This window comes from Filicampus tigris, chromosome 7 (assembly GCF_054856515.1).
Source record: "Filicampus tigris isolate MCC_2025a chromosome 7, RoL_Ftig_1.0, whole genome shotgun sequence".
Classification (NCBI taxonomy): Eukaryota; Metazoa; Chordata; class Actinopteri; order Syngnathiformes; family Syngnathidae; genus Filicampus; species Filicampus tigris.
The window spans coordinates 1,829,254-1,852,806 of record NC_141223.1 but is presented as its reverse complement, the minus strand read 5'-3'; the positions used below and the strand labels follow the sequence as shown (position 1 = coordinate 1,852,806).

Below are 23,553 nucleotides of genomic sequence, written 5' to 3'. Positions count from 1 at the left end.
GTTACTGTCAACATCCTGGTCAAAACGAAATTTACAATCTTAAAATAAAATAAGAAGGCAAGGAATACCTTTAGTGGGTCATATACGCCTTTATATACAGGTTTGTAAAGACGTTTCTTTAATTTTGGAGCTCTGGCTTGCCGTACTACAGTTGAAAGAGTATTTTGCTTAAAAATGTGGAAATGGTCCTACTACTGGGTAATAATGCTGTAAAAAAATGTTGTAAAAAAAAAAATCCGTCGTTTATAGTATTATAAATTTAAGTTTCGTAAAATTGTTTTTTTTTATTCAGACATGACCCTTTCTATTTTCCGATTGAATCGATGTTAGAATATTTTAATGTCATGAACAAAATTCATAATATTCAGACAGTAATGCAACGTCCATCTTGTTATTTTCTAAGTGTACTAAACGCATTTATTACAATTGTAAATACAGTTTAAGTGATTTTCGTACTCTTTGACCTCTTTCGCTTTCCGTACTTCATACTTCCTGTCAGCGACGATATGTTGTCACGGCGGCGACTGTTTAAATTCATCGAGTAGTTTGGACAAGTTTAAATATTGGCTTTTAAATACTGAATATCTTTACTTAAGGACACAGTATATACTCAGGTTTCGTAAAGACATATCCATTTGGTTTGGATTCATTGGTTTCACAGAAAGTATCACACACGCTATTTTGAGGCTAGTTTGGCCCAATATGGCGTACCTTTTCGCTGTTTCGGATTAATTTTTACACTACAAGAGCGGCGATGATTTCCATTGGACAACAGACTATTGGCAGGGAATGGATTGTTTTGCCTTCAAACCGAAACTCCCACAAGGGTGGCTATTTAACTACTGGGACATCCCAAACCAAGGTAAACGATGAGTTCAAACCCTAACTGTCCTGTTGTCTAGTCCAGTTTTGCCCGACCTGTTTTGAGCCAAGGCATTTAATTTTCGGCACATTAGAAAAATGACCCTCAGAATATACATACTGAAATAGTAATAATTTCACCTCAATGTACTCACAATTTTACTTACTTTGTGAGTGGCTCATTCTGTTCTATAAATGGCAACAGTTTTCTTCTGCTTTCAGTTTTTTTCTTACATCTAGTTGAAGATAATCTATTTGTTTTGCCTGTCTGTATTAGTCGCTGTCATAAGTAGATGATGAAATATAATTTGTTGTTGGAAATAGCGATTCATTTAAAGACCAGATAAGTCAAATGGTACAATTTCCAGCCGCATACCCGATGAGCTTTCACAGAAGTTTACTTGAATACTTGAATGACCAATTCAAGCTTACTTTCACAATAATTATTTTTTCTTACTTTGTTCATTGCTGTATGCTTTAAATGTCACATTTTGCATCACAAGCTAGTATTTGCATATTACTCAGTCTCAAACTAGGGATACAAGTCATGTTAATATACATGTAGAAGTCAAATAACAAGCTATAAAGTAACTGGATCATTGCGACTGGGGCAGTGACATCATCCACAACACACTGTATGTAACAAAATTGTCAAGAAAGCAACGGTTCACGACTCCCCAAACTGACCAACTTCAGATTAAGCAGTATTTTGACAGAAGACAGAGACAAATATCCACCCATCTTCAGTCTCTGATCAATAAAATGTTCTTTTGTTTAGTCTCTCTGTGGGGACCAGTATCAGATGTTCTATGGTCCTGTACTGGTATCAGACTGATGATTGGAGACTGCTTTAAAGGCAAAAAAAAGGTCCACAATTTCAAACATTTCCCAGGTGTCTTTGGCATGCTTTTGACAAAATACCGCAAGGGTCAAGACTTATTGTCAAACTTCACAACTTATTTATTGCCACGGTGAAATTGGCTCATTTTAGCGGCGGATCTGTGTCTCATGTAGTGCACCAGCCCTGGTCACAGTTTCACAAATATGCAGATAAGTGAAGATGTGATTAGTTGTTTAGTTTCACACTTGATGGGTAGGCAGGCAGACTATTAGTTTACAAAGATTAAAAAGTATATTTTCCATACTATGTCCCCTTTATCGCAGCTGTTGTTCAATGAGGCCGTGCCCGCCAGCTTAAGGAACCGTGCCACAGCCGTGGGTCCTCCAGCCGCCATTGTCATCGAGAAGCTGCTTCCCCTGCCGCCGGGCGAGCGGCAGAAGGACGCGGACAGCAGTGTGAAAAGCTCGCCCAACTTTAGCAGTCTCTCCGAAGAGAAGCTGCAAGCTGCGGTCGACCTAGCCAAGAGGGATCTGAGGCGGAGCCGTTTCCAGGCCATGTGCAGGTCGTCTGTGGACGCCCTGGGAGATGCCTCCGTCTTGGACACTTGCAATAGGACGCTGCCTCAGGTAATCAACGTGAATAAACAATGTGTAGTGAATCCCCACCTACTCGTGGTTTGCTCGTCACAAACTCACCTGTTTGTGTTTTTCTTTCCTGGGGAACCTATTGAACTCTTTGGGGATCATATTTTATGGTATATTTATTGTTTAAAGTATTAATACAGTGGTACCTCAACTTAGCTTTGCGCCAACTTCTGAGTTTTCAAAGTTACAAGCCATTGCTTGGTCGATTTGTTTGTTTTGTTTTTAGTTGCGGGCAAAAATTTGAGTCACTAGTGAGCTTCAGATAAGCCAGTGCTAGAGTGGAAAAAAAGCAGCAAGACTTGCCTTGACTTGGTCACTTCTTCTTTCCCATGGAAGATGACAACCAAACTGAGTCTGAAAGAGAGACTGGCGAGACCTGGATCCAAACAGCCAGCTTCAAAGAGCCGTCCCGTGCCTTCCATGCAAAAAGGCCGTCCCCCCACCGCATCAAGGCCGATGGCAGGTGCGGACCAGCGCGATCTTTTAAGGCAGGAGGTCCGCAAGCTTCAGAATGAACTCAAAAGTCTAAAAAAGGTACCTGGTAGTCCTGGTACCAGATTTCCTGGTGGATCCATTCCATCTGGCATCTGGTCCCATATTTCCTCTTTCTTTGCAGGGTCTGAATCCCGAGGTGAACTCACCTGGAGCCAAACAACAGCAAGGCATGGCCAAGAAGCCCCTCACGGCATCCAGGCCGCACATTCATCGGCCCCCCTCGATGAGACATCCGATTCTTAGGACATCCGATGTCCCAGCCCAGCTGAGACAGGAGATATTCAAACTGCAAAATGACTCCGACAGCGCATTTGTGCAGGTACTTACCGCATTGTTATTTTATTGAATCTATAGAGTAAGAAAAAATAGTGGTATCGGTGCATCCTTGCAGTAATGCGGATATTTCTTGCCAGTCAGCCATTATAACCACCATCTTGCACAACAGAAAAGGCTTCAATTAAAAAATAAAGTCTATGGAATGCTTGGTCATGCATACACGCAATTTAGATGTGTCAGACAATCACACTGTCATGTTATTGTTCTTGCCAGTTATGAATCCGAAACACCACTTTAGTTTGCCCCGTAGAAATAATCACAATAATTAGAGTTAATCCACAGAGTCAAATCGGCCAAGTCCAGCACAGTTCAAGTAGAGTAGGCCCTTTGTGCTTATAGAATATAAGATAAGCAGTAAAATCCACCCATTTTTGTCCAGCTCAGGGGGCGGCCATTTTGTCACTTGCTGTCGTCTGAAAATGACATCCCAGTTGCTCAGGGATCAGGTAACAGCCAATCATGGCTCACCTGTTTTCTGAAGCTGAGCTGTGATTGGTCGTTACCTGAGCCCCGAGCAACTGGGATGTCATTTTTAACTTTTAACGTTTTTTTTTTAACCTTTAACTGTCTCGATAGATCCAATGACTGAGTCCAATCAATGACTGAGCGATTTCTTTGCTCACAGGACGGTGTGACCAATTGGAGCGAGGCTTCCCCTCCCAAGAAAAATGCAAATGACGCTTCCAAAAAACCTCCGGTTGCTTCCAAGTTGTTATGGACGCAAGATGCTGTCCCGAAGCCACCGGGGCCCGTTGGCCAGCAGGACCTCTTAGGCCAGCAGATGCACAAGCTTGACGCCGAGCTGGAAAAGTACATCCAGCAAGTGGAGAAGCTGTCCGACACGTCATGTGTTAAAAAAGAGCACAATGAGGAGGAAGAGCCCAGTGAGCAGAAGAAGCGGGAGGTGCGCTGGCAGAAGCAGTCCGAGCGCTCGTCACGGACCATCTATACTCTCCACCAGCAGGTTCTTCACTTTGGCTAGTCATGAATTCAAAACCGTCATTTTCAGAACCTAGAATAACATTCAGATTTGTTTTTTTCCCCTTCAGATTAAAGCGATACAGCAGTACATCGAGAAGCTGCACAACCAGGGCACGTGGGATGATAAAAAGGTTTGTTTTAAATAGCACTATAAGCATCAGGCATGAAAATGCTCAACATGTTTATATTGTTGTTAATAGGAATAATCCTATTAAATTTACCAGAAAAATATTTCGAAAATGCAGAAATGTAACTGCAATTATTGCCGGAGTGCAAGATAAGAAAAAAAAGGGTCATTAAGTATTATGTAATTAAGTAAAGTAACCTACAATTCTCAAACGACTTTTTGACCTTCCTTTTTCTGTACGGCCGTAAAGAAAAACCAGAATAAAAACATTTAAAATTAACCTCAAAAGCTCAAGTATGATATTATTAACTGACAAAGACGAAAACATTTTTGCCGTCACTTTAGTTAGTTTTATAAAAGTCAAATGTAGTTTCAGTTTATTTTCGTTTTTTTTTAAGGTATTTTCATTTTGATTTGATTTTATTAATGACTGTTTTTTCAATTTTAGTTTAAGTTATTTCATTAGTTTTCGTTAACTACAGTAACCTTGGTATTGACTAAGAAAATTGAATTAACTGAACCCCTATTTTATAACATTGAATAATTGTTTGTTGTTTTCATTAAAAATGTTATTTACAGTATTCTGGAATGTTTTTTTTTTTTTTGTTGAACATTTAAAAAAAAAAAGCCTCTGTATATCATTTTTGGACACAGCCAAAGGTATTGATAAAAACGTGATTCCCAAGAGTTCCGGATTGACTGTGTTTTTAATCCCCCAGTCCACAGCCATCCAGCGTCTCGCAGGTGCCCATCGCGGCACCCTGAAGGCCTTGCAGGTGGTCACCCGCCAACTCGCCGATCAGCGTCACAGCAAACTCCCGTCTCATTGTGAAGAACTGAGCCGACTCATTTGCCAGCTCTCTCTGTGCTCGGCCAGGATACAAGTAGAGCCGGGCTCGCCCATGCCGCAGACGGCCATCGAAATCCTGCGTAAACTCGAGGTGAAGGAAACATAGACGTAGGAATGACGGTGCCACATCGCAGGCAGGTGTAGCTGATGATTGTCTCCCGTTAGATTTTGGACTACGCTATCAGCAAACACGAGACACAGCAAGCCATGCAAGAACGAGCTTGTCCTTCACAGAAGAAGCCGTCCGCTTATCCCAGCATCAGAGCACCGAAGGGAAGCGGTGCGGCTCGCGGACTCCCTACAGCCACCAATCCACCGGGAAGTAACCATGGTGAGAACTCATCGAAAGTTTGCACTTGCAACTGTGTGACAAAATCGAATCAATATAAAGACAATTAATTCAATAAATTCAATAACTTAAGAAATAAGGATTCAAATGTAAAATAATCATTGACTCTATTAACCATTTTCAAATGTAGGCAAGAATTATATCATGGCCAAGTTTCCAATTAATTAATTAGTGACATTTTTCTTCATTTAATAGATTTTTAAATGTATGATTATGGTTTAATAGAATTTGAATTTAATAATTTTAATTGTTTTATTTATTCAATAGCGTTTTTGGGGCATTTTCATGCTTTAACATAATTTGTAATTATTTAATTTAAACTGAAATAACTTACTGGATAAATATATATATTTAAGGGCATTTGTACAATTTAATAGCATTTTTAAAATTTGCTGGTAATTGTGAAGTTAAGCGGTTCGGATAATGGATGGATGGATGGATGGATGAATTTCATTTGATTTTTTTCACGTTTTTGGACATTTTTGTTTGGTGATGTGCCCTTCCTTATGTGGAATATTTACTTTGGCTCAATAAAATTTGGGGAAATCTGGTTCAAACGCCTGGGGAGGTGGGTTGGGGTCTCACATGATTTGCTGACATGATGTATGGTTTGACTTTTGAGGCATCGTTTTCCAGAATGTTTTGGTTGAGCTCCAAATAGAATCTATTGGGGTGTTTTTTTGTTGTTGTTGTTGTTTTTTTTGTATTTTTTCAGTTTCAACTGTTGCTATACCAACTGTTCCTTCAAAGGTACTCCTGCTGTTGGTTCATTTACCTCCCCAAATGAATGCAGGCACCCCACTGGTTGTCAACCATTTGTTGTTGGCAGCTCGGAGAACGCTGGCGCAGAAGCGGCGCGGACCGGTCAGGCCAGTTGGCCTGCAGAGGGCGCCGCAGCATCTTAAGAGAAACTCCCCTGGCCAAAAAAAGCACCTGGCCACAAAAGTGAAGGTATTTGTTGGAATTGTGAATGTCACAATTATCCCATGCTGACACACAGCATATGAAATGGTTGATGTCTTGTTCGGGCAATCCGGGAACGAGGACGCGCACTTCAAGGAGCCCACAGTGTCCTCTTGCCTCCGAGTCAATCAGCTTCCTCGCAGGGAGCCGTCAGTGCCGTGGATACCGGCGTCGTCGCACTCTCTCTCGCCGCCACGGTGAGCCTCTTGCTGTCTATTCTTCTCATATGCAATGATTACGGAGTCTGTGTAGTGTTGAAGTTATGCTTACACTCTCAGGGGGTTCTTGAACTGCTCTAAAAGAAATTTTGTGTCCTTTTGGCGACACTCACTGGACACTTCATTAGGTACACCTAGACATAATGAATGGTTGCAAACAGGCGCCAAAAAAAAAAAAATATTACCATATGCATTATTATTGTGTTTTTGTAACTATTTAGTCAAATATTCATATTGCAAAAATGTCTTACTAATGTGGGTGTTTATAATAGAGCTTGTTTGTACGAATCGCGTGATGTGTCCCAGCCAAATGAGGAAAAAATGATTATAATGAAACATTGCAATGGATTTTCGATTACATTTATTTAAAAGGACTTTTGCATGAGCTGACCATTGGCACTTAATTTAATAGGTCTGAAACTGTGATTGCCACCAAAATTCATATGCACATTCCCCTTCTTGTCCATTTTAACCTGTGAAAACATAAAACCGATCTGCTTTTAAGAGCACGTATTTCGACCGTTTGCATTTTTTGTCATGCATCTGGTTAGGGTATGCATGGTCCTATGTCGTTGCCCATCCCGGTGCTGGACAGATGGACAATGCTAAATTGTGTTGATTGCGATTTTTTTGTTGTTGTCATTTCTGATTTATCGAAATCTCTGTCGCCTCCACAGCTCTCGTCACAAGACGGCAGCCGAGCCGAGATGCCTCTCGTCTCCCGCCAAGCTGTCGGCATCCTCGAGCCCCCAGAAAGCGCCCGTGGGATTCAGCGAAGAGGCTCACCCGAGCTCAGAAAAGAAGCGACAAGCCCAGAATGAAGCACTAAGGTAGCGTCAATTTTAATCTGCTTTCATGCTTAACAGAAACAGTATGTCTGGGTTAAATATTTACACAGGTTTGACTTGGGTTTTTACAACAGCCAGCCAAGAAGAACAATTCTGAAACAATGGACCGTTTAACAAGTCCCTCGTTTGTATTCCCAGTTATTTGCAACTCCTTTGTCAGATTGTACTAACCCGCAGCCGCAGGCATCGCTCCCCAATCAAATTTATTTTCTGGCCTCCGCAATAAATAAATCAAACCGCTCGCTCAATTCTAAATCGAGGTCATTTGTCTTTGTGGGGATTGATTCGGTTTTCTGCTCCCCTTGTGTTTTGTGTTTATTCAATCAAAACATGATTTCTGCAATTGGGCAAAAGAATCGGGAGCCTGTGAAAATCTTTACTTACTGTGCAGTATTTACACCTCAACGGTCAACTATAAAGAGAAGCTAACAGATGTATGCCACTATGATACTAAATTATCGTAAAACTGCTCACATCTGAAAGACAGAAGGGGAACATGTTTTCAGCACAATATAAATGTAGCTATTTGCGTTACATGCTAATTAAGTCACCACCTGCTTGGTCAAATTAATTATTGTTGCTAGTTATTATTTAGCCAAGTTCATTGCTCATGTTGTACTGAGGCGTTCCTATATCGCACTTCCATTTCCTGCTCTGTGGTTATCATGACAATTTCGGTGGTGACAACACAAAAACGTTTTACAAGACAAAGTAATAAATATTACTAAAGTAGTGCAAAACTAATTAAAAACTACTGCCTTTTGAAAACGGGGGGGAAGAAAATGCAGTAAAAACCTGCTAGTCACAAGCCATCTACATTTCACTCAGTCAAATGAATGCGTGTGTAATTGATGCTCTAATTAATTGCATTGGTCACTGATATGTAGTAGTACGTTCGCCCGTCTTGGGTGCAGACACCCGTGTGTTCAGCTCCCACTAAGTGACGCTGTGAATGTGAGTGCGAATGGTGGTCCGTCTCCGTAGTCTGCCTTTTGCCCGAAGCCAGCCGGGATCGGCTCCAGCATCTCGCGACCCTGAACAGGATAAGCAGGATTGTAAACGGATAGATTAATCAATTAATTGCATCGCTCATGTCGTACAGTCCCTTTCTTATGTCACATTAAGTTCGATTTCTTGTTCTCTGGTTATGGTCACACGTCTCCTTATGCTTTCACTGGTTCCCTCTGTAGTCACCAAACGGGGATTTGTCTGTATTATTACTGTAAAATACTGAACACTTTGCTCACCGTAGAGCCGCCTGGTTGGACAAGATGACCACGCAACGACTGAAGGACATTAACCAGCTGACACGAGAGGAGGCCGAACGCATTCAACGACTGAGGTACGTGCGGTTAAAGGCAATGGGCGGACGCATGCTAATCCGGCCTAGTTGTGACCTCGGAGTAAGGGAGCACATGCTCACAACCGGATACAAATGAAACTAATCAAGTGTTTTGGTGTACAGGGATGAGGTTGTCTCGCCGACTCAGTGGGCCAAGAGGGCTGAGCAGCAGGCGCGAGAGAGAATCGGCCCGCTTCTGGATGAGGCCAAGGTTGGGCGATGTCTCAATTTTTTACAATTTAACACAATTCCCAGGTGTCCTAAGAACATGTGTGGGCCATGCGTTCATCACAGTACCCCCAAAGATGAGGAATTATAGACATTTTTACTGTCTATTTAAGGATGCCCATTTGTCTCTACCAGCGCAGAGACTGTTCTTCGAGGAGTCCACTCACATTTACTATAAAACTTTAATAATGACAATTGGTAGATTTACAAAGCACAGTCAGTAGAACATTAGGCACGAGTCAAATTATGTTCAATTCAGCAACTGTCAAGATACAAGCAGAAGAGTGAAACGAAAACTAGACAAGCGAATAACAAACAGAGCTACACTACTTAAAGTGGAAGTCAACCCAAACATATTTTTTTTCAAGAATATGTTCTATGCAAGCCCAATAGTTGAAACACATCATTCTGATTAATATTGCGTTTGTGGGATGTGAATTAAGCAGCAAAATTCACCTGTTTTTAGCCATCTCAGGGGGCATCACAACGTCTCAGGTAACGGCCAATCACGGCTGACCTGTTTTCTGAAGCCGAGCCGTGATTGGTCGGTGTGAGCAGTTTTGATGTCATTTTCAGTCGACAGAAGTGACAAAATGGCCGCCCCCTGAGGTGGCTAAAAACGAGTGGGTTAACTCTTATTTATCAGAATGCCGTGTTTCAACTAGTGGGCCTACTGGGATCATATTCTTGAAAAAAAAGATGTTTGGGTTGATTTCCATCTTGAAGCATAATTTCACCATTGATCACAGGTTTGTTTTCAAGATAAGCTGACTGCTTATTGACATCATTTGTGGAGGTAACATGACATGGCTCGGTATTTGAAAGTATTTTGAATGCATTAGTTCTTGGTAAAGGCAAATAAAAAGTAGTATTAGAGGCTTGTCATGTATTAAAGCCATGGCTGTTACAGGTGGGCTGTAAATTAGAGAGCAGGCTGAAAGGCCTGTGGGGGGTCCAGAACACAGTCGTACAAACCAATCTGTCCTTGCCTTTCAGCCATGACAGCTTATGACGCGGTCCATACACATCTGTTTGAAAAGGGCACCCCGTAGCTAACCCAGCTGCCTGATTTTGTACAATCTGTCTTGTACACTGTCTTGTGTATTTCTTGCCCGGGTGAAATTGGCTCATTTTAGGGGCAGATATTTCTCATGTCTTGAGCCAGCCCACATTCAGTACTGCCGGGTCAACGGCAAGTCCTGCCTTTATTTGATTGACCAGCAGTGAGTGGGCTGGATCATTCCTGCCGCCGTTTGGCCGTCTCGGGCAGCGAGTGTTCACGGCGGCCAGCTTCGTGCTTTGTACTAGCTGAAGCAGAGCCCGACAATGCGAGCAAGCAGGACAATGAAAGCATTTTTCTAGCACATTGCCAACCACAAAAGACCCGCACCCACCCTTTCTTTTTGACAAGCCGAGGTCATGTCATGTAAAGTGAAACTTATTAGCGCGTGAGTGGGTGTTATGTAAATGAACCCCACTCTTACATAACAGTTTAGTTTAATAAACAAGCAGTTTACTTGGTTGTCTCACGTCACACTTGATGGGTGGAGAGGCACTCCGGAGACGCAACACAACAATAAAATCTTATGTGATATATGCCTTTTTACTCATATAAAATTCAAAGTTTGCACATCGACATCCAAGGCCTCGGCAGCATGATCAATCTTGATTTGCCAGCTGCCTTTGTTGACTTTTACGCGCGAATAAATTAGCCGAGTGATTGCAGAGCGAGAGTCTCGCTCATGTTCTTCTGGAATAAAGACAAAAAAAAAAAAAAACAGCCTAAAAAAACAAAACAAAAAATGCTAGACACAAAATATTTAACTGGTGGCTAAGAGCGTCACCGTTTCTCATCCAATTCAAATGCAATTAATTAAAAGACAAAATGTGACTCGGCTTCACAGCAGATGTGGGCTTGTAATTATTTCTCCCCAAACAATTGAATTTACAATCACTGGACTTTTTCCCTCAAAGGTCAAATACATGTGCCTGTTGCGTATCTTCTGCTAGCGTTAGGCCTACAAAAGGCGACTGAATAGTGGGACTCTATGATTCAGACACAAAAACATGCATAGCGTGCATCACTGAATTTGTACCGCTTGGCGAAAAAGTTGGTCCAATATAGACTTTTCCCACTTGAACATCAAAGACGGTAGCATGTCGATAAATGCCAGTGACGCGACAATGATGTCACGACATTTCAGACTCCTGGGAAGTCTGTCAAATGCCATCGTCCATTTCCGCTCTCAGCTCCTCGGGGGGGCATATTTGATGGTTTCCCTGGCTTGCTGTCATGCGTTATTCAGCGGTACGGTTTCTCTCGCTGGCTGTTTGGGGCGTTTGTAGCAGCGTCGCAAGTGCCGTTTATCTTCATTTGTGTGTTTACCTCAGCATCTCGGGGAGTCGTGGAGCAGGAGCAACTCGTCGCTGAGGAATAAGCTGTCAGAGCAGCCTGCAATGAGGGTGAACCACAAAGGCTATTCTTAGCCGGGCAATTAAACCAACCGCAGATGCACTTCAATTCAATTCCCTTAATGTGCCTTCACGGTTCGCGTTCCTCAGGTGGCCGAGCGAGGCCAGGAGGCGGGCGGGGCCCTCGCGGAAGGCCTCTTGGAGGAGGCAGCGCTACGGGTTCTGCAAGCCCCCGCCCTGGAGGGAATGCTGCAGCGCATGGAGGAGATACAGGTAAAGATCGCCGCGGAAACGCCCTGGCGGCGGAGAGCCTCAGCGCGTTTACCCAATGAATGTGTTTTCCGAGCAGAGGGACCAGGAGCAAGTGAGGAGACGATTCGCCTCCATCGCCTACTCAGACGCTCTTCGATGGGAGCAGCCAGCAGGTACTCGTCATCTCGCCATGCGCAAGCATTCGAAACGCTCCATTAACTGCGCTCAGGCAATTAGGGCGAGCTCAACCTGGGCCATGTTTGGGCCTACTTGACACCTCAACTCATCTTGGCTGGAGTGTTCTTCTGCCTGCTCAAGTGCGGTACACTTACCCGCCTCTGGCATGCTGTTGGGGCAGTTGGGACAGAAATAATCAACAGAGTGATTAAATCCACGCCAGTCGCACGCAAGCACATGCGCACATGCACGTGCAACATACACGTCGTATGATCTTCGCACCAGTTTTTCATGATAACAACCACTTGCACAATACAACAGAGTGACGTGGAATAATCCAGAGTCAATTAGAAATAAACAGAACCACTTGAAATAAACTACCGTAAAAAAAAAAAAAACTCCACGGCAGTATCGGTCACAACGAGGGCAGGTGGAATGTTTGCGTCATGACTAATGCGAGTGTTCCCCCTCACCAAGTTCTTGAGAATAATCGCCACCTTGCACAGTAGAAATAAACAGAACCATCTGGAAATAATTCATGTACTCTGGCCAAGTGTGAGTACGCGCCTTAGTTTTCCTCTCCTCTCGGTGGAGAACGTGTTATGCTGGTAACCCAATCCAATTATTTCCTCACACTCGCCTCCGCCGCTACCTCTGCCCTCTTTCTGTTCTTCCCAGGCTCTCAGGTCGAGGTTCCGCGCTCGGGGCCAAGCTCTCCTCAGCCCATTAGAATGAGCAGGCCCGTGCTCAGGCAGGCCGCGGCCGCTGATATTGTTCTGGAAGAACCCGTGGAGACAGGGTGGGTTTGTCTGTCCTTTCCTCCTTTCCTGCGTTCCGCTTTCGTTTGTCTCTTCTTCTCATTCATTTCAACGATACAGCCGATTTAGGAGCCAAGATATATCACGAAAGGTACAACCAGTTACGTTTGAATGCATGAATAATCTTTTGCTGTAGTGTCGATTGTGCCCTGAGGGACAGATGTGAGCTCTGAGTGTGCAAATGACAGTAGGAGGTATCCGGCTATTTTACCATAATTAGGCTTCAAGACTGGATGAAATGTTTTTTTTTTTTCCTTCAGCATGCAGTTTTGTTCCTGGTGAAGTGTCACTGTAAGTGCTTTCCCAGGAGGAGGCCTCGTTTCTTTCTTAGACGAACAAAAATGTTGCTTTGTGACTGTGCGAAGGACTGCCTTGGGCTTTGCCCGCAGCTGCCCAACTGCTGGAATTAATGAAGAACCTGAGAGAGGCACCGCTGGGCGAGGAAGATGTGACATGCCGGTAGAATGGGAAGAAATGACCAAATGCAGACTGTTTCTGATGGCAAAAATATGGACATTTAAAGCGGAAGTCAACCCAAACATATTTTTGTCAACAATATGTTCCCAGCATGCCCAATAGTTGAAACGCGGCATTCTGATTCATTTTGCGTTTGTGGAATGTAAATTAAGCAGCCAAATGCACTTGTTTTTGGCCATCTCCGGGGGCGGCCATTTTGTCTTCTGTCGACTGAAAATGACATTACAACCTCTCGCAATGACCAATCACGGCTGACCTGTTTTCTGAATCTGAGCGGTGATTGGTCGTTGGGAGCAGTTGTGATGTCATTTTCAGTCGGCAGAAGACAAAATGGCCGCCCCCGGAGATGGCTAAAAACAAGCGGATTAACACTTATTCCACAAACGCAATATTTATCAGAATGGCCTGTTTCAACTAGTGGACTTGCATAGAACATATTGTTGAAAAAAAAAAAACTCCCTTTAAATTCATCGCGACAGAGTAATGGGTCAGAAATTCTTCAAAATCAACAGAGTTCTTGAGTTCTGGTGAATAATCCCTCCAAGTTTGAAGAAGCTAGGCTTAAATTTGTGACTGGTAAAATCACTGGGCCTTGAACCTTTTATATGCATCAAAAGCAAAGAAACGCCAAAAGCCATTTCGAAATAGTGATGACAAATCCTTAATTTGAGGATCGTTTTGTGAGAATTATGACTGAAAAACCATGAAATTCAAGAAAAACAACAAGAAATGCCTGTTTGTAGTTGACCACAATGTATCCCAGCCGACACACCCCTTTGTCATGAATATGTCAAAATCAAAAAAGGAAGGTCATGTTTTTGCTGTGTTAGAAACATACAAAAAAAACCCCAGTAAAAATGATAATTAATAATATAAATTTTAGGGTGCTTAAACCATAGAAAGCGATGGATACACAAAAATGTATTTAGCTTATTACAGGGAATTATTAAGACGTGTCTGCATAGTTAATGTTTGCTTTTTATGTACCATCACTGGAATCGCTTTTAAGTGCTACTAGATTATCATCATTGTTAACATGCTTCCCATTCAGAGGTCTTATCAGAAGGACTAAGTGAAATAGATGACACTTGTTTTGACTGCAGAACAGCAGCAGAAGTGCTCTCAAGTCACGCAATGAAGCAACTTGGTTCGTAGCGAATGAAGTGCGTGCCAGGCTCCCTTCAAGGCAAATAAGTTGAACACGGGGAGTCATTAGGGCTGAGATGGTTGGAGAAAGTGTTTACCGTAGTTGGTGACTTTTGCATGCTGCACGTTGCCGCTTTGTAAGATTAGCGCGTGTACTTGAGTGCTCAAATCCATCAAACATTTGGCATACGCTGTCATGCTGGGGGGGAAAAAAATGGTAACGTATCCATCCTCAAGGAGACGTCGGAGTGCGCCGGTCCTCAAGAGGAAGTGATCGGACTTGAGTTTTGCAGCCGGAGGGAACGAGCTGCGGGTTGCGTGTGCGGCACAATATAATAGTGAGAGATTTCCTGTTGCAAGATAACATTTATGTATCCATGGTGAAGAGTCCAGACGCCGGTCAGGCCGCCACCCTGGCTGGCCCTGGGCGTCATCCAACAAAATCGATAGTAAGATGGAAGACCCACTCGGTAATATTCCAAACCTTTCGTGTGTTCTTTCTTTGTTTTTTTTCTCTTATTTGAATCCCCTCGCCTCTCTTGTTTGAGACTTCCAGTCAATGTGCTCTCCACTTGCACACAATCACTTTACGACATCATTGATTGCCATGCATTCAAGTGTTTGTCAGTGTCATAGACTGCCGGCTAGTGCCAAGATGAAACACTCGCCTTATTTTTTTTTTTAACCTTACATTGATTTTTTTTTCCCCCATTCTTCAAAGCTCAGCAGGCCTTCAATGAGCTGTCCTATCTCGAAGCTATCGTTGTCTTTATTCTGGCTGAGTCCTTTTTTTTTTTTTTTTTTTTTTGACGTATCCTTGAGTCAACTTTGAGACTGAATGCACACTTTCTATAATGAATGTCTACCACGGAAAATACGATTCAAAACTTGTGGAATTACTTTTTATATTCCCGTAAAGCACCAAAAGATGTATTTTTTGCAAGAAAGGGAAGAAATTGCATCAAGTAGGCATCTACTCTGACCTAGTGTGGAATCATTGCGGTAGCTGTCACAAACTAATCATGGGAGTCGCCACTTGATCACAAACATGCAGTTGGTCACTGGGAAAAACACAAGGGTTGTCTTTCTAGTGTATTCCTTGCAATAAAGACCAAAAAAAAAAAAGAAGGCTCACAAAATGCAGTCACTAACATGGCAACTTCTAGCACACTTCTATCAAACATGGCACCACTCCGTGATCACAAACATACTGTCCAAACTGGAAAACAACAATAGTTGTCTTTTGAATGTCTCTCTTGTAAGAAAGGAGAAATTACAAAGAGAAAATGTGCAGTATTTAGTACACAATGTCTGCTGACTCATAAAGCAGCTCCCGCCACTAAACACGGAGCTGTGTCCTGATCACGACCAAAGCACAATTCTTCACTAAAAGAACCTTGAATCGCATGCTGCTTCACCAAGACATTATCTGTTGGACGAGCTTGTATACTGCATTCCGTGGATCTGTGCTGTACATTGTCCCTTTCTTCCAGGGAATTAACAACAACAACAAAAAAACAGCTCTTGGTGTTTCCTGCCATGTTAGTCGTCGTCTTGCGTACTGCATTCCGCGCATCTACTCCATGCAATCTCTGCTTTTTCTAACATGGAAAGACAAGCAGCAAAATCCCCCCACCGCACCCCCCCTGCGAATCTGAAGCAAATTCTTGTATGTTTTGGGCCACAAGTCAGTTTTTAAGAGCACAAGTGGTTCCTGATCAAGGCGTGTGTGTGGGAACTGTCGCAACACTAAATATAGCTCAGAGAGCACAAGAAGCAGGCCGATCCGTCCAAGTAGGGAGGATTAGAAAGCGCTCAGATGTGCCCAGCTGAGCCCTCTGCAAACCGTTGCTTTCCGAATTCGTCATCGTGTCCTCACACAACACCACGCTTAAGTAAATTGACGTGTCGGACCCAGCTCACACTAAATGCTTCTCAAGGCCTTTATAAGAAACACTATATCACATATTTTGCATGCTATTTTATTTTTTTTTTTAACCTCAGCCACGAATGACTTGGTCCATGGTGATGAAAGGCCGCCACGACACACGAGCGTCTCTCTTTTTTTTTTTCCTCGCCCTAAAGGGTCCTTTCCGAGAGTAGCCTGATGGAGGAGGCACCCCGGGAAGAAGGCCTTCGGATATTCCCCGGTCCCAAGGGGGAGGGCGCGGTGAGGACGGTCATCAGCGTGCCGGGCGACATGCTGAGAAGCGTTCGACACTACCGCGACGACTACGATTCGTACCTGCGCCGCGCGGCTCGCGAGGGCGCCAGCAGCGACGTCAACTTCTGGTCAATCGCAGACAGGTAACAAGACTCCCAAATGCTTTTGGTGGCCTTTGCCGCAGGCTTCTGGTTGTAAACCTCTGAAATTCTCTCACGAGTGTCGATATGAGATATGTAGTTGGCACATTGAGGCATCCATCAGTGGCCAAGTGGTTATCAGTGTTAACCCCTACCGCTTAAACTTAAACTTAATGGAACACACTTTCTAAAAACATCATTCACATATTTGAACACCCAAGAAATGAAAGCACAGGAAGTGGGCTGTGGTCAGCAGCAGCTCCTGCATGAGTCTCCTCATTGTGTTTTTTTTGGGCTAGTCTCCTGGCTTTAACGAAACAAGTGGAATTAAATGAAACGCAATTTAAATGTGGTACATTGGAGACGTATTGAGATTAAATATTGACACTGGTGACTGGAAACCTCCTGTTCAAAATATATTCCTGTTCTTATTCCCCCGGAGTTGACGGCTATGTGTATTTAAAGGGTAAATTAGAGCTGCGCTATATAGACATTAAATGGAATGTTAACATATTCCGCTAGAGGTGTATTGGTATTAATAAGATGTAGACATGCTACATTAGCGGTGGAAGGAACATTCAATAAGGAAGTCATCCCACTCCGATTGGAACCTTACACTATATCATGTTTAATATTTGTGTAGTATCGTTTATTTCTGTGTTGTCACCGGAGGGACTAACTTGCACTTTGAAAATACAGTCCAAAAATGGAATGTAGGCCTGAAAATCCGAGTTGGGCACTTGCCCCGCAGTACAAACCCAACCTGTGACACATATTTTCTGCCATACTTTCCCCCTCTGCGCTTAGCGAAAACACTGTGTGTGTGGTTCTCGTAGTTAGACGTGTATTGAACTGCACTGCCGGTCTGTTTGTTGATGACATGGCGTTCTCATTCCCAGAGAGGATGAAGCGCATTTTTATGGTTCGCTCGCTCTCTCCCCACTCTCCCATTTACATACTCAACAGATTTGTTGAGTTGCTGCAGTGCAGAAGACGGCTCCCACCCCGTCGCCCATCTTTTGATATTCAAATGCGCTCAAAGATTCATCATATTGTTTTATCGGCTGTTTGTATTGGAGCGCATACGGACCGACGAGTCCTTATTACGAGTCCCCCGCTAATGATTGGAGAGACGCGTCTGTGCCGCGCGTCACGCTTAATATGCAGAAGCATTTCAATAATGTCAGCACGTCACATCTGCCTGCTGCTCGCGTATGCAAAACACTCATTTGCGTGCTTATTTCTTTGGCTCCATGATTATTCACAAACACTCTCCTAGGCGCGGGGCTCGGGCAAACAAGGGTGTTGCGTAAACACACTGGGAAGCTCATTTCAGCCGTGCTATTTGACTCGCGTGCGGCTTGCAGGCGTAGCCGTTGTCGATTCGTCTTGAATAATTGTGTTGTAGATCCAAAATAAAAAGATCCTCGTAAAACGTTTTCACCCGCTAATGCAGAGCTAAAACTCAACTGAAAAAGATATGAAATCTTTTACAGAGGGAACATAAAATTAACAACCGGGATAATGCGGTTGCCCGAATGTGCAGATTCTCTTATAACCGGGGATGTGGCTGTGTTCGGAATGAATCAGTCACGTTCAAATTCATGTTAAATGGGAGTCGGCACACACCTGCCAACATTTGAATTGCTTCTGATTAACCCCAAATAAAGTTCAGCTGTTGTGGTAGACATTTTCATTTTTTGGGTCATCTTATGGCCTGCAGAGAGATTGCACCGCATCAGAGGGATCTCATTAATTAGACCATACTATACAAACAACTGTGGCATGTCCCTCCAAAATTTACTGGTCCAAGCCGATAGCAATATTGAAGGAGCCGCAGGAATTTCTGGCAAGTCTGGCGATGTTTCCTTCATGGGACAACAATCTCCCGTCGTCGTCATATATCTGAGCTATGAGGTGGGGTGGCGAAGCAGAAGCCTAAGACACACATTCAAGCCCAACATTTTTCCAAAGCAGACTTAAAATCTCACAGGCAAATGTGGGGAAAACGCGGTACGGTCCGATTATTTAGCACAAAACCTTCAAGCTTTTGCCGAAAAGCAAAAGACATCTCAGAAAAAGCCTACTAAAACACCTGAACTTAATTTGGGGTCAATCCCATTTAAAATGGAGTTTAAATGTGATTGGTTAATTCCAAACCCAATAATAATTGTGCAACCACATTATCCGTTCATTTCTATTCCCCCTCTAAAAGATGACATTTTCCCCCTATTAAATTGGACAGGTTATGGTGGGAAACGTTTGGAAACCATCGATCTTGGTCTCATTTTGTAACATGGCATTTGAACAGGAGTGTGCAGACTTTTTATATCCACGGTACGTAAACAGCGTGGAATGAAAACACCGCAAATATTACTATCAGCAGTGGTGTGACAAATACATATGAATAAATCGCGACTGGTCACCAGCAATTATATGGCGCAAAAACGCGCGTATCAATAAAGAGTCTATACGGAAGCAGTTGAGAATGAAATCGACACAAGCGCACTTGTTTGCATCTCATCATTGATTCGCGCCGAACGTTTGAACTGCCTGTGCATCTGTGTGTGTGCTTGCGTGCGTATGTCGCCGTCTCCTTTGTCACGCTGCAGCCTGGCAGACGAGCTGTTGCGGGACGCGGCGGGCGACGTGGCTGCCGAGTTCCAGGACGTGATGGAGGAATGCGCCGAGGCCGTCTTCACCGCCGAGTTCCTGCAACTGATCCACTCGCCTCGCGTCGCCTCCTCTTCCTCCTCTTTGGTCAACCAATAGGTGCTCGCAGCTCGCGCGATTGTCTTTTTAATGTATTTTGTACATGAGGGAATTGAATTAATTGGGAGTATGTGTGTGTGTGTGTGTGTTTTATTATTTTTTTTTTTTAATAAAATAAATCTCCCAACGGGGAAGATTGCTGCAGTCCATTTGATGTGGTCTTCCCGCACCATCGGGTACGTGAGATTGTATTCCGCCGGGAAAATTAGTTTAGATAAGCTTGGAGAGACCATTACTACATTATGGCGGAGGGATTATAAGATTACTGGATCCCTCGCGCGGATTACTCACACTTTCTATTTCCGGCCGGGAATAACGGGAGTGTGTGATTGCGTCGTGACGTCGCATGTTAAATGACTTTTGTCTCTTTGTCCACCTGTCAGGGAGGGGCAACTTCTATTCTTTTTAAATTCTAGAGGGGGCCAAATTTTCAACAGGGGGCCACATAGGACCACGCACTTCCTAATCTGATGTATGACAAAAATGCGTATGTACAAAATACGTGTATTTCATTTTTTTTTATTTTTTTTTTTTATTTTATTAAACCAAAGTACATCATAGTATCTAAATAGATTTCATTTCTCAGAATACATTACTCCGAGCATTTATATAAGATCCAGCTTTCAACAACAAAGGGTTTGAACAATCAGTCAAGCTTTTTATTTTATTTATTTATTTATTTATTTTTTGCACCCATGTGCCCTTCATGGGAGAATGGCCTGGTTTGAGAGGTGAGACAAACTCCTCCAGCAAATCTTCGTTACTTTCTCTATTTATTTGAGATGAATGTCCTCACAGCGACTGTGCGAGTGTCGTTGCAGGCTTGCCAGTGCACTTCATGCGGATCAAAGGGTAAATAGAAGAATCCTGTCACAGGCAGTGCTTTTACTGTACAGCCATTCCAGTGGACGATCTAGCGAGTTAATGAGCAAAAAGTCTGCCTACTCAACTTTAATAATTAAGCCGCCTACAGGCACACACACACAGGAGCCCTCTTGGAATTGCTGTGTGAATTATTCAACTGCCGTTGCCTTTTTGGGGACATCATGCCTTGAAAACTCACTAGTTATTTTTAAAGCTGAACACAATCCCCAAAGCGCACTCAGTAGCATCTCGTGGACTATTAGAGAGAAAAAAAAAAAAAGACCCTAACACCAGTTCATCGAATGGACACTCAGTTGGGCGATGGCTGAAATTATACTGGAGTTAGCCGTTTTGGTTTGAAGCAGCCATCTTCCAGGACTCCAGAAAATTGTAATTCTTTGCATTTTCACATCATCCACGTGTCTCATGAGTGGTTCAAATGTGAAAAAATGCAAAATGGTCTTGGCGGAGCCCATTAAAGTACTAAGCGTATTTTTTATCCTCGCTGAACATTTCTTTATATGCGTATGTACATTTTGTATATATATATATATACACACACACATATATATATCATTACAAATATATATATATGTATAAATATACAGCATATCATTATAAATGCAGTATGTAAAGCCCACCAGCCTTAAATATGGGGCAGTGCGATTCAAGCGTCTGCAAACCCTTTTAAAAAGTTCTCTGTGTGCTTTTAATGTTTGAATAAATTATATGTTAATGGATACCTATTGTGTGTCTCCACGTGGAGGAAAAGAGGCAGCGGCTAATAGAACGCCGATTGTGTGGAGACAATACAGGGATATTTATTTCAATTATCCCTCCTTTGCACTGGGCTCCAAGAACAAGCTGTTTGGTGAAATCGAAATCGAATCAGAATTTACTAGCCAACACACTACATGTACACGTATACATGCACTTTTATCGTACTTTATCAACACCATTTGTCGTCCAGAGCGCTTCACCAAGCAGAAAATTCACATTTTTGAAAAGATACGCAGCTAACGGCAACGCAGCAAGTTATTTCAAACTCCAAAATCCCTCACCGTACACCGGCGAACGGCAGAACCCACGGGGTTCTTCCATCCATCCATCCGTCCATTTTCTGAACCACTTATCCTTTTGGACCAATTTTGAATCCAGACAGTGTTTATTTTGCCGTGACCGGTTAAGGCAATGTCCGTCCGGTTATTTTGTGTTCCTTTCTGCAGATTTGCCGTCGTACATTCTAATTCTTTGCAATTTTGCGTCGTCTATCTATTTGTATACGTGGGTCAAATTTTGGAAAAATTGCCTGTGAAGGAGACATTAAATTGGCCAAAATGACCTGAGAACAGTCTTGTGTTTTCCCTGCTCTAGCTTTTAGTGTTTGTTTTGTTCACATTTCTTCCATGGCTTCTCCGTCCTGTTGTGCTGATGAGGTGAGACGGCTCATAAAAAAAGGTGACATAAGCTCACTTTGAGGTATGTCGGTGGTGGTATTGAGGTTCTGGACCCTTTTATTTTACAGCCCGTGCGGGTCGATTGTGGCAGCGGCCATAAAGTGTCATGTCAGATGAGTGCAGAAAGATCACTGGCAGATTTCATGCCAGTCATCTGCTCCATTATTATTTCGTCCCTAGAAAGCGCAAGAGACAAATAGCGGGCTTCGTGCTGGTGTTATTTTAAAGCCTTTCATACTTAGTGAACAGAACAATGGACTGCTAGTCAAAAGCTGTTTTGTTGAATATTCATCTGTCACGCCAGTGGACAGCATTGAGTCTGGTTGTCAAAGTTACACATTCGTCACGACAGTCGACAGATTATTCAAACGCTTTTGTCTTCCATGCCACGGCCGCTCCAGGAAACGGCTCGTTTAAAAACACAGTTTTCGTCTTGTATGGATCAATTGATATTAGAGATGTCCAATATCACTTTTTATTTGATTCACTCTTGAATACTCACGATACCTAGTACTGATACCACTTGTACTTATGATACATAAGTAACATTCAATCAACACAATGACAGATCATTCCAAAACAAAGAACTTTCTGTCTAAAGCGATTTTTCAACTGGCCACAATGTAGCACCGATTCCTGGCAAGGACGACTTAATGTCAGATTATTATTTTTTTTCTTTTCTTTAAGTATCGGGGGCTGGTATCAGCATCCTACATGAGTACCTGACACGATACCTGATAGCGGCACTCCCTCATCCTTGATATCGACCGATGTGCAACGCTGACATCAAAACTCTTGCATATACAGTCGAAGTAAATGGCTCTTTGAATTGCCGTTCACTGTAATGACTGATGCTCAGCTTTGACAAGACTCATTCATCTGGAACAGTCATTTATATAACAGGCATGTCAATTATTTATTTGGATCTACCGCCCAAAGACAGCTGAGATAGGTCCCAGCATGCCCGCGCCCCTCGTGAGGATAAGCGGTTCTGATATTGAACGAATGGACATTTTAAATGCATGTTAAATATTTATTTTCGAGGCAACGTGTGTATTTTAATGCTCAATTTCAGTTAAAAAGAAGATAATGCCCGAGAATTCAATGTCGTCGAAATAAAATGACTTTCATACACTAATCAGTTGTTTTCCGTTCTAGTTTTTGGAGGTCATCATCAAGCCGTGTGAGTGCGGGGGTCCACGGGGTATGACAAAAAGGGTTCTGGGGTATACAAGACCAAAAAGGTTGCGAACCACTGATCTAGTAGAAAACAGCAGTTGAATAAATAACTGCAAGTGATCGATATGTCGTGTTGCCATCAAGACTTAGTGAGGGAAACCAACATTTAGAAAAGCAGTCCTACTGCAGTGAGCAAAATGCTCTTCGAATTGCTATTCACTGTGGTCACTAGTGAGTGATGCTCAACTTTGTTATCACGACTCAGGCATGTAGAGATTAACATTTTTAGAATAGCTGGCCAATTAGTGACTGGTGCACATACGCGCACTGTAGTCTTGGTGAACGCGCGTGATCGGCTGCACTTGATTGACGTTAATTCGAAAGGAGCTTTCTGCATCCAGGGACTTGTGAAGTCGGACCACCGTTCGTGTTTTCGTTTGTTTCTTTGCGGCAGTGTCGCTGGTGGTGGTGACCGCCGAAGGGACGGACGCCCTTCAGCCGCCTCGGACGTGCGCACCGCTGGAGGCGGTGGCGCTGCAGACCTGTTCTCGTTTACACTCTTCTGGATTAACAAACGGGGAGAGACGAGGACGACGACGACAAGGAGGAGGA

At 43.1% G+C, this 23,553-nt stretch overlaps 1 protein-coding gene across 5 annotated transcripts; it reads left to right on the top strand.

Moving 5' to 3' along the window:
* The first annotated feature begins 473 nt into the window (after window positions 1-473).
* On the top strand, window positions 474-23,549 carry kiaa0753 (KIAA0753 ortholog). Of its 5 annotated transcripts, XM_086035263.1 has the most exons (21): window positions 474-862; window positions 2,026-2,328; window positions 2,683-2,880; window positions 2,963-3,160; window positions 3,803-4,141; window positions 4,227-4,289; window positions 5,005-5,226; window positions 5,301-5,466; window positions 6,278-6,435; window positions 6,529-6,644; window positions 7,343-7,495; window positions 8,766-8,855; window positions 8,979-9,066; window positions 11,475-11,546; window positions 11,646-11,768; window positions 11,845-11,920; window positions 12,603-12,723; window positions 16,451-16,672; window positions 19,282-19,441; window positions 19,577-19,617; window positions 23,396-23,433. In XM_086035263.1, the coding sequence occupies exons 1-19, from the start codon at window positions 755-757 to the stop codon at window positions 19,439-19,441; spliced, it is 2,976 nt and encodes a 991-aa protein (XP_085891389.1). In that variant the 5' UTR covers window positions 474-754; the 3' UTR covers window positions 19,577-19,617; window positions 23,396-23,433. The 5 variants fall into 5 exon arrangements, with proteins under 5 accessions (XP_085891389.1, XP_085891393.1, XP_085891392.1 ...); XM_086035267.1 differs by lacking the exon at window positions 19,577-19,617 and having other exon boundaries at window positions 2,683-2,841; window positions 23,396-23,549; XM_086035266.1 differs by lacking the exon at window positions 19,577-19,617 and having other exon boundaries at window positions 6,314-6,435; window positions 23,396-23,548.
* The last annotated feature ends 4 nt before the right edge of the window (window positions 23,550-23,553 follow it).